The sequence below is a fragment of the Mesitornis unicolor genome, unplaced genomic scaffold (genome assembly GCF_000695765.1).
Source record: "Mesitornis unicolor isolate BGI_N332 unplaced genomic scaffold, ASM69576v1 scaffold1936, whole genome shotgun sequence".
Lineage (NCBI taxonomy): Eukaryota > Metazoa > Chordata > Aves > Mesitornithiformes > Mesitornithidae > Mesitornis > Mesitornis unicolor.
Window position 1 is genome coordinate 67,576 of NW_010188713.1, and position 18,128 is coordinate 85,703.

The 18,128-nt window shown below is 37.6% G+C and overlaps 1 protein-coding gene across 1 annotated transcript in view; it reads right to left on the reverse strand.

The window, feature by feature from the left end:
* Positions 1-4,402: 4,402 nt before the first annotated feature.
* KAT6B (K(lysine) acetyltransferase 6B) overlaps positions 4,403-18,128 on the reverse strand; it is a 65,417-nt gene continuing 51,691 nt past the window's right edge. Inside the window, 5 exon segments of the mRNA XM_010185807.1 lie at positions 4,403-7,266; positions 9,170-9,479; positions 10,749-11,015; positions 11,615-11,774; positions 13,917-14,148. Of these exon segments, the coding sequence (XP_010184109.1) occupies positions 4,781-7,266; positions 9,170-9,479; positions 10,749-11,015; positions 11,615-11,774; positions 13,917-14,148 (3,455 nt within the window). The 3' untranslated portion in view covers positions 4,403-4,780.

The window sequence follows — 18,128 nt, forward strand, 5'->3', positions numbered from 1 at the left end:
TCTGTACCAAAATGACATACTAAACCACAACAAATATTTATCAGGATCTCCCTCAGTCAAGTTACAGGGTTTTCTGGGGTCTGCAGATGGGCGTCTTTTGCAGTTTGACACTTGTGCAGATACACAGGAAAAATGTCAGTTCTGTGAGGCTCAGCTGCTCTTGGTGAAGGACTAACAAAACTTTCAACCAGCAGCCACCCACCTACTGATAAAAAGCAAAACACTGGAACTCTTGAGTGGTTCACACTCATTTTGTCCTGCATAGCAGATTAGGAAATTGGCACATGACAACACTCACATAGCAATAGGACACGATTCCAAGCTACTCAAACTAGGAGCTGCTATTCTTGCATGGAGATTAAAACCAGCACAAAACATTTATCAAGAGATAAATCAACAGAACCCTGTATTCCAGTGTTTCTACACATAATACTTGAAGGCCTTAAACGTGGCATAATTAAGCTTATTTATTCTTATTTAGTAGATGGGTAAAAAATTACAAAGAACCTAAATCACTCAGCTAAACTTAAAATAAAGCCAAAACTGTAATCCCACCTTACATCTTGTTACAAACTCCCTTCTTACTCCACAAAGCTCAAAACAACTTTTGACGAATGCATACCCCAGAGCTTCACTATGGAAGAGCTGACCCACATTACTATACAGGTCATAAACAATGTGGAAAACACATAGTTGTAATACAGAGAAGTATTAAAAGTAAAGAGAAGAGGAAGAAAACCAGAGTCATAGGCCTTTACTACACTGCTCAGGTTGCTTGCTCCTATAGGTGTCAGTCTCTATAGAACAGGCTGTAGTAGGCTCACCCTCAGCACTACAGATAATTTGCCAGGGCCATTCTTTCTATTTACCACATTGTATATAAATGGACTTTGTTTCCATCAACTAGCCTGTCTGATGGGACAAATTAAACAGCTTATAAAACTAAAACACATAGACAGTGATCTAACCCAAAAGTTTTGTACATTTTGGAAGGCCTCTGTTTCTGCTTATATCACACAGCTTCTTAAAATGTTAACCAAACAGTGGCAGTATTTTGTTCACTGCTAGGAGATCAGGTAGCCAGAGCGTGACAACTCTTATTATTCCTGTTTTTGCTAAAGGGCGAGAGTGCATCCTTTCAGGAGTACTGTGATTTAGCAGCTTCCAGATGATGTAGGTGCTGTTCCAAAAACAAGCATCTTACCTAGAAACAGGTCTTGCCTGAAGCACTCTGGTGGTACAGCTATGCTGATCAAGTGATTCTGAAGTAAACATCCTTCTCATTTACTTCCCAGCTTTTTTTCCCCTATGAGTCTCCCAGAATCAATGAGACTAAATCAGAAAAAGTGAAAGTTCTGGAACAAATAGCTTCCACAAGGTAGGCAACCCATGCAAGATGCTAACTAGCTAACTAAAGTGTTAGCAGCATTGACTTCACCCACAAGCCAGGTCTGCAAGCAGTGTACATGCAGAATGAGACAAGTTTATTTCCTTCTTGCAAATCACTAGTGGTATGAAGTACCCTATTTGTCAACCAAAGACTAAGAGTGCCTGAGCAAGGAAACGTCCCGCTTTTCACAAGCATCATTGATTGTAACTCTGTGAGGAATTCTTCTGAGATTCTGAAAGAGCGAACTAATTCTCAGCTGGGATAGCACTAGAGCACAGTCAAAACTGACACTGCAACGGGCACATAATACATAGGACAGGTAGATCTGTCATGGACAAGAGCCTTATTTGGAAACAGAAGTTTAGCACAGTAATGCCATTCACAGCTGAACAGTCACTACAGGAAAAGATGGACAACAGCCATTTGCCCTTCTGAAACGAACTCAATTCTGAAAAAACAAACCAGTATCAGAAACTTGCCTGTTGTGCACACACAGTACATAGTTTTCCACCCAAGTTTTAATACAGGTATTGCAAATACAGGATTTTAGCAATATGGTGGAGTCAGGATGCTATGTTTCAGGTTAGCACGTACTGGAATGGCAGGAAGATCTGACTTGTCTGTATGTTACAAGCTTGGAAACCTGAAACTAAACTGCAGTGGATAAGGACCCAGGTGCCTTTTTCATTCACTGTAAAAACATACAAATAAAAAATCACAAAGCATAGTGCTCCTTTGACAAGCAATTATTCAAAGATACAAGGTCCGAGTTATACACGCTTGAAGGCTGCACGTTAACTGTGTTGAGTTCGCCTTTCCTTTACCTAAGCATAAAAAAAAAGATGACAATGACTTTGTGAAGACAAACACACACAGTATAGTTTAGGTACTATGAATACTCTATGCCTTCAAAAAGCAAATTTGACAGTGTACCTGCATGATCTCTGTTGTCCTGTGCTCTCCTCATCAACCATTCTGAACTGCTAGAACAGAAGTTACTCCAAATTACCATTTGACCAGCAATTTCAGCGCCCATTCAGATCCACTATTTCAGACTGCTGCCCCATCATATTAAAACTGAACAGGCAGATCTGTAGTATCAATCTCTTGATTTGGCAACACCACACACTTTAAGAGTTTTATTTAAAGAAATACACATTTCTCTGACTTTAGAGCATAGAAAATACCACCTATAAAGCTGCTTTATATACTGGAACAGGGACATACAGAGTTTTCAGTCAAGATGACCAATCCTTTCACCTTAGCAACCTTCCTGCAGTGTCAGTGGACTAGAGGGGGCATTCAGTGGCAATATCCACATTAGAAACATCTTGAAAAGTTCTTACAAAGATTTTTTTTTCTGGTGCAGATTCATATGCACGCAATTTAAACTTGGTCCACTCACAAGCTCCACATACAGACAGCCTTCTTGGTTTTTACAGACCTCCTATTGCTAGATTAGAAGTGTTCACATATGTGTATGTGTTTGTGTGTGCACAAATACATGCATATACACAGAACTCAGAGGTTCAACACAAGATTTGCATCATCTTGTAACCCAGAAATAATGACAGAAGAAAAGATCACAATTCTATCATTAAGATACAGTCCAAGCATCATGTCTCCTACTATCATATATGCTTTTACATATGTATTAACACTTTGGATAGGAAAGACGTTTCATACATTAAATATTGACAACCTTGTAATGTATTAAATACATATTTATTCAATATTTTATTAAGATTATTAAAAAAAATAATCTTGGATACTCTTTATTTTCACAAGGTGTATGCAATTATGATGAGTAACCTACACTTAGGCTCTAATAGCCTAATCCAAACCCCATCAGCTTTAATGGGCTTTAGATCAAGCATGTGAGAGCACTGTAACAAACACTGTTTCAGGAGGTAATTCCCATGCAACATCAAACTATGACAAGACACAAGAGGCTAAAAATGGCTCATCATAATTTATTTTATGTTAAAATGTACAGCTTGGGGGAGGGGGTGTTGTTTTTTGCAGTTTTTATTTTTGTTTCTTGGGTATTTTTTGTGGTGGGGTTTTCTTTTTTGAAGTGACTGACTAAAAAGATAACAGATAAATACAAGAGTGTCACTGGGTCCTATTTTTACATGTATCAAGCCTCTTCTGTTCGGCCCTTACAGTCACTCTGTACAGGTACAAAGGCTACAAAAAAGGAAGCAATATAAACAGACACAAATAACTTTTGCCTTTTTACATGCGATCTGTAAGCTTAGTTTGAGCTATTCACACGCTACTGCTCTATTTATTCCCTTAAAAAATAACTCCAATATTTTATAAAGATAGAAAAATCTACAGATGGAATGAAAATGTAAAGTTAGAGGCATTTCCATAAAATAGCAACTTTACACCAAATTCACTATTTTGTTTTTTAAATCCTGCCAAGTATTTGGACATATATGAAAATGTTTCAAAACCTGACAAATAAACACTGCGATGTTTCAATCAACAAAAAAACATAACAGTATTTATAAAACAGAAAGCTGCCTTTTTTCCTACCCCAGACCCAAAGAAACTGGTCACAAAAATGGAAAAGAGTCTCAACTTTACACTAAACATACAGCAATAAAACCCTTTGAACTAACCAAAATGTGAATAGCTTTTGCAGCTTTTTTTATTATTTTTTACAAGTTTTATAATTAACAAAAATATAGTTCTGTTTCTTTTTTTTACCCCTCAAACTAGGGTAACCTAATCAAGGCAAAAAAATTAAGAAATGGCTTACTGTTAAGCACAACACTTGTACAGTACTACAAAATGCACTGTCACTAACAAAGACATTAGCGGCATGCGGAAGTGTCACCTTCAGAAACAAAATAATACAATAAAAGAACTGCTAAAAGGCATTTACATGTGGGGAAAGGAGACAGAAAAAGCTCACGATCCAGTACTGTCTGATAGTTTTGGAGTCTATTAATCCACATTTTTAATGGGAGCAGGCACATAAAATGGCTCTGAACCATCAGCTGCTGTGTAATTGCAGTTCGTAGAAAGAGTTCTTCCTTTCCAGAGAACTTCAAGCTCAATGAAATAAACAAAAAATGGAAAATCACCTAATTTCCCCCAAAGAAAAGAGAAGTTAAATCCCACAAAGTAAAAACAAAAAAAACCAACAAACAAACAACAAACCAAAAAAAACAAACAAAAAACAAAAAAAAACCAAAACAAGAAATAAAGAAAAAAGAAAAACTTGTATAAGGCTTTCTGCTGCATACAGCTTTTAAATGGTGCCAACAAATGTTTTTGCATTCACACCAATTGCTGGTTTTGAAATCGTACTCTCCAAAAGACATTTGTGCAGATCAATCCAATACGCCAGTTTGGTAGTCTGTCTCTCCAAAGGGCCTACCTTCTCATGTAGGATCCATTAAGAGACTGCTTAGACATGCCTGTATTCATGTACCCATGATGCCCTGGAGGAGTGTACATCATGTTACTGTGGGGTGCTGTCTGCATTGGTTGCTGTGCATATGGCTGAGTTCCCATCATCCCCATCTGCATCTGCATAGGGTACTGGGGCGTTTGATTCATATACCCATGGTTACCATGATATCCACTATTCATCATCGGCTGGGACATACTGTAACCGTTCATAGCATTAAGGGTGTTCATGTTCATGTTCACCGAATTAACATTATAAGCTGGGGCTGGCATCAAATTTACACTCATGTTCATACCACGCTGCATCGTTAAGGTCCGCGTAGGCCCTTGCATGGCCACAGTCTGTGAAGCACGCCCATAAATTTGTGGCTGATGGGCTGCAGCGGCAGGTGGCAGAGGCGTGGATTTGGTTCTTACAGAAACATGACCTTTGCTGGCCATCTGAGTCTGCAGTCTTTGGGTGTGGGATATTCCAATATTCGATGAAGTCATATTACGCTGCAAAAGGGGAGGTGGCAAATTCATGGGAGGAGGAGTTAGGTTGGGGGGAGGGGTCATGGTAGTCTGTGCTTGCGGTCCTCCAGGAACAGCATGTGGAGACTGAGAAAGCTGAACAAGCCCTGTATTACTTAAGGGGGTGGACAAAGAGGCACTGTTTGCATAGGAAGTTACAGCAGCTGAATGGCTGTAAGGCAAAGAATGATCCATAAGCGTGTTAGTTAACTGTTGCAGTTTGGCAAGGCTAAAGGTGGCAGATGGCTGTGAGTAATGCCCCGCTCCAAATTCACTCTGCCCCATTCTTTCATATAATCCAATGTTGGCATTGCCAGTCTCGGGGATTTCAGTTAACTGCATAGGTGGTGTAAAATTAGCGGCCATGCTGCACTGGGATAACTGTTGGTTGCTGCTTGGAGGCCTTTCAACAACACAACCTTGGGGAGATTTTACGTTACAAGTGGGAGGAGAATTGATGTTTGTTTGTTGCATCATACTACAGCTTCCATTAATGTTAGACATCTGCTGTGTCACTGCACAGCTACTCTGTGTTAGGTTACTAGATGTAAGGCTACTGTACGAGCAACTGTTCTGCGAAGAGTTGTTTCCACAGATACTGCTACCCATTGTAGAATCGTAACTGCTTGGGTTTTCATAGTTTTCTGTTGTGCTCTCAATGCTCCCTAAGTCACTAAACCCACTATCCACAACTTGTTGTGAATGATCAGAAACTGAGGGAACATCCATCATCGGGCTGGTCTCCATGTTCTGTAGAGATGGCACAGAAATGGCACTTTGATCTGGGCTGATCTGAGCGTAGCTGTTCTCTAAAGGAGCAACATTTGGACTACTAACAGAACGAACTGACTGGCTGGGATGAGAGTGCACAGATGAAACTGGACTACTGTGGTCAGACTGCTGACAGTCATCCAGTGTGGTCATTTGGGGACTTTGGTCATTATGAGCATAGTTTTGCAAACTTCTACAGGCCTCTTGAGTCTCTGCACAGTCCTGAAATGTATCTTCATGTTCACTTGCTTCTTGGGTTAGAGACTGTACTGCTTGAACCGTCTCTGAATCAATCTCCATGTTCTCAGTATTCTCTCCCTTGAAATCGGAATGTAATTCTTCACCAGTTTTTTGGTCCTGGTTGTTATCTGTATGATCATCGTCAGATTCAGGCACCGGGTCTGAATCTGTAGCAAGTTCTTTCTGGTCGCTTTCACACTCATCAGCTGCAAGGTCAACACCACAATGCATCAAGTCCTCTTGATTTGAATTACCAGTTTGAACATTTACGTCTAAAAAAGATTGCTGTGTTTCCAGCATTTCTTTGAAAGCTTCACCAGGCAATTCCTCTTTCTCCACTTCTGCTCAACCCATGTGGCTATCATCTTCATCATCTGCATCATGATCCTCATTGTGAGAAGGTTCTTCATCATCATCCTCCTCCTCCTCCTGATCATCCAAATGCACAGACTCCTCTTTTTGCAGGAACACCTCTTCTGCTTTGTCTTTTTCTTGATCTTTTGAATTGATTCCACCTTCTTCTACATTCCTTTCCTCTTCCCCAGCTTTCACCGTATCATCTTCTTGCTTTTCAAAGGGTTCACTAGGTGGATGCAGAGGTTCAGGCTCTACCTCTTTTGCCTCATCATCTGGTGGTGGTAATACTTCAACAGGCTCTTTAGTGGCTTCCTCCGTAACAACAGAAACCGAGCAGGGCTTGTCTTCAGCTACTTCCTTGTGTTCCTCCACCAGCACCTGATAGTCAGGCTCCATAGGAGTCTCCGGTGGGGTGTATAAATTAAGCTTAAAGCCAGGCTTTCTTTCTTTGCTTTGTCTCCATTTAGATGGACCACGCTTAACTCCTTTGGGCCAACCCTGCTTACTCTTTAAAGGTTCAAGATTGTCTTTAGTGCTTTCTTCCAATACAGCTACATCCTCTGTATTATCTTTGGGAGGCAACAGAGACAAAAGAAAAGTCTTAGCTTCCACAAACTAATACATATTTTCATACATAAACCCAAAAGTACTTTACAAACTCAAAATGTATCAAGAAACTTTGGATTAAGAGTTTTAAACAGATCTCAAACCATGATAGAATGACATAGTATCTACTACTCAAACACACACAGATACGTAACGCTGTTCTTGTTTTGTGGCCTTTTAACAGTGACCATCAGAAACACCATTTATACACTAGAAGAATCCCAGAGATTTAAATCACAAAACATGTAAACTAAAGCAAAAATTTTGTCCAAATATATGATTATCAACCTTTGATCTTAAAACAGAGGTATGCCATCACTTTATACAGACATTGACCTAATGCATATTCATCTTTTTTTGACAGTAATAACATGAGAGACTGGAGTTTCCTGTTTGACCATTCTGAAGGACAAGCCACAGTAGGCAGATAGTTATGCTTTAGTACCAGCACTGGAATAGAAAGAAAAAAAAGGTGGTTCATTCTAGTTCATTCTTCTCATGGGCAGTGTATGATGACACAGCTCACGATACGTGAATAAAGCCAAAAGATAACTGAAATTAAACACAGTGTGTCAGAACACTAAATTAATCCACTGACTATAAAAAAACCTACCAAAACACATTCACTCCTTTCCTCTATCCCCAGATACCACTTACATATAAACCAGAAAATGGAAGACTTCTCAGGCACTTGCGAGTGTAATGGCTTCAGCAATACTCCTTTGCCAAGTTTTTTGCCTCTCACTGCAGTGTTCTAACACTCCTATAGCCAATTAACGTGATGACATGGTCCATGGACAAATACACAGTATCAGTCTAGCTAAAGCAGTGCAGACCTGACCACTGGGACATACCTGCAACACTCTCAATTTGCTTCTAATTAGTTTAATTCATTTCTGTTGAGAAGCAGGTAAAAATGGTAATATTCTAATGCTCCTGTGCACTGGTTTGCAACAGCCTCAACATTCGTAGGCATGGTTGCTCCAGTGGCAAAAAAAGCTGTTTAAACACAAAATCAGTGCACGATCCCTCAACTGAGAATCACAAAGATTAAACTTCCCATGCAACTCTGAAAACACTAAACTAGTACCCACTGGTTTCTTAAAGAGAATATATAGACCTGAGAATGTAGTCATTCATTCTGGAATTAAACTTTGTAAGCGTTATTTGAGAGCCAAGAGGTCAAGGGATGAATACATGTTCGGAATAGCTCATTAGTAGTTTCACTATCCATCCACTAGCTTTTCTGCCACGAAACACCCTTGAAATCAAAGCTTTGAAAGAATACAGTTAAAAATATCCCTCTCTTTTGTGGGGAAAAATATAGGGACTTCAGTGCTGAGAAATAACAAACATTTCATTGAATTACCAACAGTGCTGAATAGAAAGATATTTGTGTACATCAAATCTTACTTTTTGCTTGTATCCTTTACCAAGGATACAAAACCAGTGTTAGACAATATTGCAGTGATACCCCTGCTCTGCTGAGTATGAAATGCCCTGTTGCAGGAACATAAAAATTGGTTTTTGCAACATGACCGTAGTGCTTCAAACTGGAAAGTATTTGTTTTCTGAACACAGAATCAAATTACAGTATTAATAGGTCAGGAATAACAAAAGGAGTAAACAAAATGAAAACAACAACAAAAATCTGAAGTTACAACTGAATTCTAATAAACTATGTGAGATTAACGGCTGCAGTAGCACTTCTAAGCATAAAGCATTATTAAGATCGTAAGATTGCAAGACCAAAAAGGTAAATATAGCTTGCTAAAAATTTCCAGATTTATGACAGCAATAAACACTTACTTTGAAGGCCACTGGACAAATTAATTTTGTGAAGATATAAGAACATTTTTAGCTTACTTGTACAACTGTCATCACTCCTGTAACATCGAATATCTTTCTCCTCCTTGTTCTGCTCTTCCTCCTCCTCCTTCTCCTGTTTCTGCTGCCCAGGTTGATACTCAAAAGCTTTTCTAATCACAGGCTTCAAGTCGTCATCTTCCCCATCAATCTCACAGGTAGGTTCCAGCTGTGGCATGGGACGCTCTTCATCTGAGTTATCAAATGGCTCATTCAACACCTCTGTTGTTTCTGAAATTGTCTCTGTTGTAACACTGCTATTAATCCTTCTGCGTTTACGGCCCCTTTTCTTTTTCAGTATGAAAGGTCTCTGAAAAATAATTCCACAAATATAATTCTTCCTACACTCCCAGTTGTTAGCTGACTCTGGACATAAATACATTTTTGTAAAGTGGGCTTACAATAATCTATTTAGTCATTAAAAAAAACCAAAAACCCAAGAAACAACCGCCTTATTTTGCATCAAACTCAAATACAGACAGACTCTAAAAGCAAAGCGTCTAAACAGTTAAAATAGGTAAGTATCTATATGTGCACACAAATCTCTCTGTAGGTGAAAAATAAGACTAGAAAGTACTTCATATTGTAGTGACTTTTACCACCTTCTGTCGAATTATATTCATAGTAATGTTACATAAATTGTACTTACACATTTTTCCTCTCTACATTTGTAATTCCCCGACAACCTCTACAAGTACCAAAGTTTTTTCTTCTACATTTCTGGGTTTCTGCTATTTTAGAAATAAGTGCATATATAGAAACGTAGGTAACAGCAAAAGAAGTGCACCTCCAGCTTCATATGGGTATCAACAACACACTAGAAGAATCCTACAGTTGGCTGCTATAGAAAAAAATCTGTTCAACAGTTTATATTCCTATTACTATGCACTCTCAGAAATACCCAGTTACTTTAAGTTTGCTCATCTAAAAGTATAAACTTAAAGGGACAGTCCAATTCCCTAATTCTCACCAGAGCTGCCTAAATACACATGCTAAGGTGAGTGCTTTAAAATTTTGGGATGCTTAGTTTACTAATCAGCTAATCAGCAATTCAAATAGCTGATTTTTCAATGAAATTAAGAATTATTCAAATACTGCAGTAACCAGAATTTAAAATTTATATCTCTTGGAAATTAGAATGATATGAATTTTAAAAAATCTTCTGGTTTAACAGCATTTGCTTTTGAAAAATCGTATCTCCCTTTAAGGAGCTCCTATATTAAAAACAAAAAGACAAACCCCACAAGCTGGACTCCATCTTAAAATGAAAAGAGGAAGAACCATTAAAATATTGAATCAATACCAATGCCAAACAGCAGAGGGCAATCAGTAGCTTAAAAATTAACAGGAATTTCTGATTTTTTTGTGTCGCTAGTACTTTACAGTTCTGCGAACAATCCAAAAGATAAAAAGTTGGATGGATCAGAAAACCAGGAGCTGTTCAGTGTCCAAACAATACAGGAGAATTAAAACAGGTCAATGAATGTTCATTATAAAAACAGATTGTTATTCTGATTACAATGATTTGACTGAAATCAAAGACGAATGACTTCAAACAAAAACCACTGAGGCAACACACCTTTCTTTTTATGGCCAGCGACTGTGGCTTTGTCAGCCGAGGAGGTGAACTTTGCTGATTCTCATCCCCGCCATCCTCCTCGCTGCTTTCCTTAGATTGCTCTGTGGATTGCCCTCGCTCTCCCACCACTGCCACACTTTCTGGAGATCGCAAATATTTATTTTTAGATTGTACTTTTGCAGGTGATTGCCTACTATTAGTTCTCGTGGAGAATATTTCTTGCTCTTCCTTTTCCCAGCAGCTAGCTTGTTCCATCAGACGCTCAGCCTGAAAGGTTGAGGTTAAAATAATGGGTCACTGAAACAGCATTTACTTAGCCATATCCTTCACGTTCAGCTAAAGAGTTACAATAAGTCAACCCTGATTAGCACTGCTGGCTAACCTAGCAACAACATTTCAGCTGAATCATCTAGCAGCTCCCTTACAACAGTTAGGATAACAAACCAAAGAAGATTGCATTTCATGGGATATTTAGCACTATTAATGATGCAGCGAATTGATTTAAGTCCTTTAGCACTACATTACATGCCCACTGACATGGATCACTTTGAGCAAGTTCATAACACAAAGAATCGATTGACACTGCAGCCCCTGAGCTCTGCACCAAATTTGATCTGATTACATGCTCTTCGACTACCTCAAGAGTGATAAATACAGCTTCATGACATGTGATTCATGTTTTAAGTTTTCATATTCACCCCCCCAAAGTTACCATGTCCTGCTGCACAGCCTCCAAAAATTGTGCATTACAATCCAGTATCTTCTATCATTAAGCAGTAGTCAGAGTTAAAAGTGCTCTATTTAAGACAGCCTAACGTTGAATATTCAGACAGTGCAAATTCAGAATAAGAAGTTTCAGCTATTACCTCCTTTTCTGCTTCTCTCTCTTCTTCAGAAACTGCAGCATTAGGAACTAACAAAGGAGTCCATCTCAAGCTTTCAGGATCTACTTCATTGATACGTGGGTTCGCTTTCAGTTTCTCCATATGACTTGAAATCAGCTTTTCCCTTCTAATAATTACAAATCTACAATCCAATAAACAGTAATTTATTTTATAAAGTGATCACCTAAATCAACCTTCCTACAGTTTAAATCCTTTTGCACAATAACCTGTGAAATAGATGGGTAAATAAATAGATACACCAAACTAAAAATATATCAGCAGATATACATATTAAACGCTTTGCCTACTGACTGTTTACTAAGAGGAAGCGAGGAAACCACAGTTTATGAAGTCAAAGCTCAACACTAAACTTCACTAGGGCAACAGAGAGGAAAGTAGAGGTTTTATAGTTGACTACCCTAAAACCATGCAAAAAGTTTAGTGTTGGCACTTCAGTCACCGCCAGAACAATTTCCAATTTTAATATGACACACAAGCACAAATAGAAAACACTGTTGATCATCAAGTAAAGAGTGAGAAAGTTGTTAATATTACAAATGAAGATGGCAGCTAACTGGGCAAGAAAGCAAGTTAAAAACACAGGTTTTCCAATGAAGCATAGAAAGGTAGCTTAGTCCTATGCTGATGCAACAGAAAACAACTTTTTAATTACTATGAAATGAAGTAGCCTATCAAAAGTAGGTAAAGACTAACGTAACAGCACAGTGTGTTAATATACCAGCACATATCCCACCAAAGTGCCCTGTTACAACGAACTATGTAATTTTAAACAACAAAAATAAGCTGGGTTTCTTTTTTTCAGCAAGTATTTCAAATGCCGTAAAAATCAGGTAGGTTAAGGGATGACACTGTTTTTCACTGAGAGAACGCTTTAAAAAAAAAAAATCAGATCCAGGTGAACCCTTTTCACAAAATGTGACAAACTTCTACTTCACTACATACAAGAAAAAATTAATATAACATAGGAAATTGTAAGAAACCATACCAAATTCTCAAGGTAAGTGCCTGGCAGGAATTTCAATAATGTCTTGTCCTGGCTCAGGCACTGACCTTCAGGATATGTTTAACCAGATCAGTTCATGGCCCTGTCTAAGCTTTACTACCTGTGAAAAAAGACTAACTGACCTTGTTCATAAAGTATTTTGAATTCTAGACATGAAAAAACTTTATTTTCTAACTGTGTGTCAGTAATCAGGGCCTACAATACTTTGTGACAGGGCAGAAGGTGCATATAAGTAATGAATGCACATTTGATTGTCCCTTAAAATGCATTTGTACCATCAGGTTGTCCATAAATAAGCACCCCTGAAAGTTAAGATTTTAATGCAATAGCACAATGCAATAGCACTCCTCTTACAACCCTCGTAACACCAGCCTTTCTGAAGACTTGCATACTTACTAGTTCAGAACTTAACTGGTTTTGAATACTAGTGTTGGTACACACAAAAGTTACCGAGGCTGAGCTATTCCTGATCTTCATCTCATTTTTCAGCAACTCACTGTTTGTAAGGCAGTTTTGCTTAATTACAGTCTCTATGACTGGAATATCCAGAAAGAATTAAGCAGCTTTTTAGAAACATAATTACCACTGAAAGTCAGTTATGGCATTTTATGACAAAAAAAGCCCAAACAACAAAAACAACCCACTTAAAATCTAAAATAACAATCAAGATCATTAAGAAAGAAGATATTCACAAACCAAGAACTCACCTTCCCAGTGCACTAACTTTCAACATAGATCATGACATAAAATAGAAACTTTAAAAAGTCATTTGAATTCCCAGTACTTTGGGCAGAAAGAAGACTTCATGTAGAACTGATCTGACCCCATGGACTGAAAATGGGCATGGGAAGAGAGAGACTGCCACCCACAAACCCAGACTTTTCCCTCACTGGTATGCAAAGCAAGGTATTTGCAAAACAAGTTATTTTCAAAGCAATAGTCAGGAATTGTACTTATGGATGATGATACTGAATTAAACAAAATTCTTCACTGAAAGTGTTTCAAGCTGGCCACACCCTTCTAATAACCTTTAACATGAAAGAGGATCCAAACAACCACCATTTGTTTAAGGAGAAAACCTCTTTATGTAAGACCCCATTAACAAGACTTGGCTGTATTGACTTCTTCAGTACGGTGGTTATCAGTCATTTTAAAATCAGAATTTTACACAGACATTTTTCACATCAAGTGTTTTGTAAGTAGAGAAACTCAATGTTTTTTTCTCAGTATTTTTAAATTTTTTTTACAAGATTCACTGACCTATCTTCTCTTTTATCTATCATGCTATGTTGCTGCAGGGTTGTGGCAATATCATGCGGACACATTCCAGTAGCTCGACTCATTCCTTTGATGCTGATTTGTTTTTCGTGGTGGCAGTTAAGGTATTCTAATACGACACTTTTCCAGTAAGCCAAGTAGGAGAGACGACCCAGATCAGACAATGGCTTTTCAGGGGATCCTGCTTGACCTTCTCTTCTAGAAAGTAAATAGCCTAGAAGGAAAAAAAACAACAAACAGAATACCTTATTGAGATAACAAAACTAAAAGATTTTAAATACCTCTTAAAAAAGCTGGTATTAATAGAGATCAGCACGACTGATTACATTATTGGTAACTCTTGTAATTAAAGAAATCCTATCCACAAAAGAGACTGTGTTTCATCATTATAGTGACATAGAAAAAGATTAAATCCTTGTAAGAGACTCAGATCTTATAAGAATCAAACATTAACCAAAATTCCGCCTCTAATCATAAGGCAAAGAGGAATGAAAAAGCCAACACTTTTCAGAACAGGTCTCATCATACATGATCTCATTTACAACTTCAACTGTCTGGTCTTTTGAGACAATTTTACACCTGAATTACACCACTAAAGCCAAGAATTTTCAGAAGAATCTCAAGAGAATGTATCATGGGTAATATCTGTTAAGTCAGTTTTCTTCAAGAAGCCCCAGGTGACATAAGTTTTTGATTAAACAGTTAGTTGTTGTATTTCAGAAGTGGCATACAATTCACAAGTTGAATTACTATGAGAATTACTTCAGAGAAATAATTAAAAATAATCTCCCTTAATTCACGTTTAAGAATATTCACATAATTCCAGTTGGCAGTCTTCAAGAGAGTAACTGATCAGCAACTGAACAATACACCACCTTCATTTTATATTCTATGTATGTTGTAAGTCCTTTTAAACTCTCTTTAGCTTTAAGAAGCGTTTATAATTTAAAGTAGAACACACCTGCCTGGAGATAACAGAAAAGTCTAGTATTAGCCACCAATAAAACTAATTCAGGAGAAAGAAAAAAAATAACACAAATTAATAAAATGTATCCTTTCACAGTAATTCATCCCTCCATGATACGTATTTTGCACTGTGCCTTTACAAATGCTACCAAACATGGGCCTTAAACACCAGGCTTACAAATGCTTATTCCACCTTAAGCATGGACCTCGTGCTTATGGAATTACATTACTCAAAGTTATTTGGAATCCACCAATATACAGGGCTCTTTTGCCTTCCAATATTCTTAAATACTTTTTTTTCAAATTGGAATTCGTCCTTTTATTTTTCAAAGATCACTTCAAAACATTATCTAGTACAGCCATGTTACATTTTCTAAACAAATCCTCCTGACTTCTTCACAGAGTTCCTTCTCATCAAGTTAGCTCTCAATTAAAAACATGATTAACATACAGCTTTGAGTGAAGCAGTGGTCGCGTCCTTACTTTGCCGTATGCTCTACCATATACAAACCGTGTACATACACGCACATATCTACAAATATATATATATATAAATATATTAAAAAAAATGAAATGTTCACATACATACATGCATAAATATTTACTCAGCCTGAAACAATGATCTTCTGTTTTTCAGGGGCAGTACAAAGGTCCACAACAGTATTTGGAAAATACATATGCACTGGTCATCATACTCTAACCTCCAGTTTTCATAAAAACGTTCATACAGAAAAGCAGACAGCCCACTACATTCCAAGTGATCAGTAACAACATAGATAATGAAATAAGTAGTGTTCCCTTCATATGTATTAGCATGATTTATGATAAAATGCAAGAGCTTCAGGAGGAATACCATCCCACACCTGCCTGTTCCTACACAGCACACAGACGCCTACATAAAGCCTGGCTACATCAGCATGGTACAACTGGAAGCTCAGCAATCAGATTTATTCAGTTTTACAGAAGAAACACTACCTTAGACTGAAAAGAAGGAAGGTGTTTTAACATGTGAAATTGTAAATAGTAAATGAAATAGTAAAACTTTTTTATAACTACATGATACATCTTAGTACTACGTGTAACTGTTGTTGACAGGAAAAGCCAAACTTGACATTCAAAACCAGATTGCATCCTGAATAGTTTGAAGGTAAAGAACTGTTTTACTTCCAACTGCACAAAAAGAGACCTAGAGCATACAGCCTATTCTGCGTAATTTTAGACAAGGCTTCAATTGTACTAAGAAAGAATTTTGGATCAGCTTGTTTACAACATATAAAAACAAGTTTTAAACTAAGATGTCATTGCCTACAGAAAAACATGCAAAACTGCAGCAGTACAAGTAGCAATATAAGTCTCAGTACAGAAAAGAGAGAGGGAGAATAATCCAGATATTTAAAATAAACACATTAGAAGAACTTAACAGTTGCTTCAAGTAACTTTACTGTTTAACCTAATAACTTCACACTCAAGAAAACTCGGGCACTAATGGAAAGTGTTTGTAGGCTGTTTGCAAGACCTGGATTTCATTCTTGTATTTTACTATACTTCAAAATTACTTTGACAGGAACTTTCTTCCTCCACTTGCATTTTCCTCATATACAACAGGGCTGCAACCACACTTTCTTGGTAAACAACTTATAAGACATAACAAGAAACCACTATCAAGAGTTTGGAATCATTAGTTCAGTAATCACAAGTAGCTTTAGAGTTTGACTAGCATATTCTTGCCCATTGCTTCATTGGTCACTCTGACATATTTTCACTCTGGGTTAAAGCAATGAACGGCAGTAACATGTCAGTATTCTTCCATTCTACAATATACACTATGCTTATCCAAGATATCCACATTCTATAGGATCAAAAATACGTATCAGAGCTATCAGTCTCAATTACATGTAGCGAGCACTGAATGGAAAGTTTCTCTTAACAGATTCTGTGATTTGAATGACATCTAATAAATTAAACTTACCAAAGAGACGCCAAATAATTGATCTAAGTTGCAGGTAAATAAAAAACACTGATCTTGGTAGCTCGTGTATCTATCCTGAAGCATCTGAAATGAGTACAATATGCCCCTGTTAAACAGATACCCCCAGTGCCGTTGTGTCTACCTAATCGTAATAATGGATAGCCTCAAAGTAGAACCTGAAAGAATTTTCTTAAACAATAAACCCTGACACGAGACTATGAACAACAGCAACATTCAGAGGACAAAATATAGCTTCTTCCCACCCACTCCCCAAGAGTAAACAAGTCAGACTATGTTACACAAAAGCCCCAACACAAAATATCAGGTCCAATCTAGAAGAACAAAGAGTTGTCTATCTTGTCTTCTGGGCATATGAATAATAGTATCACAAAACTAAACAGCCAAAATACCATCAATGATTTTTATTTCTTGCCTTATCTCCAGCCTTCATAGTGAAGCAACATGCCACATGCGATTTACAGCCTTTGATTTTTGTCATGAAAACCTCTCCAGAACCACTAAGGATTTATCTTATTCAAGGTTTAAAATAAGAAAAAATTCCATCTGAGAAAGGGATAGTGTAAGATACACATGTTTTATGCCTTCGACACAAACCTAGGAGATAATCAGGCATTAAAACATACATTTAACAAAACTAACTTGAGCAGTATCTTGCAATTTCAATCTACAGCATTCCTAGTGTGTAACTATCCTGAAATAGCTATGGCAGAGCCCACAACGCACTAACATGAAAACAGTAACTTCAATATCTCAGTCTCCAGAAACTTTCAGTTAGATAACTAGTGATTTTTTTTACGCTCAGTTCTGCCTCTTAAAACCAATGAAAGAGCGTGAGATCAAAGGTCCAGCTTGACAGTAGTCAAAAGAAAAATCCCACAGACAGGCAACCATCTTGTGAACCTCATATGCAAACAGAATTAGTCTGGCCCTGTCCAAACAAATAGAACCCACCAAATGTGTATCATCCCCACACATTTTGGCATTTTCTGAGAACTTCACGAGATTTGTTAAGTATCACTGTCATTTGCAAGCAGCACAGTCCATCTTCCTCCTCCACTGCATTTACCTATGTGTTCACCAGTACTGGTCTTTATTGACACGAGGTGAACTGACTTGTATCTCTCTAGCTCTCTCCTGAAAATCTTCTAAAAATCAGGATCATATCAGCCTCCTTTCAGTCCTATGGTATGAAAGCAGTTTTATGCATACTTCAAATTACAAACTGCCATAAGCAGTTA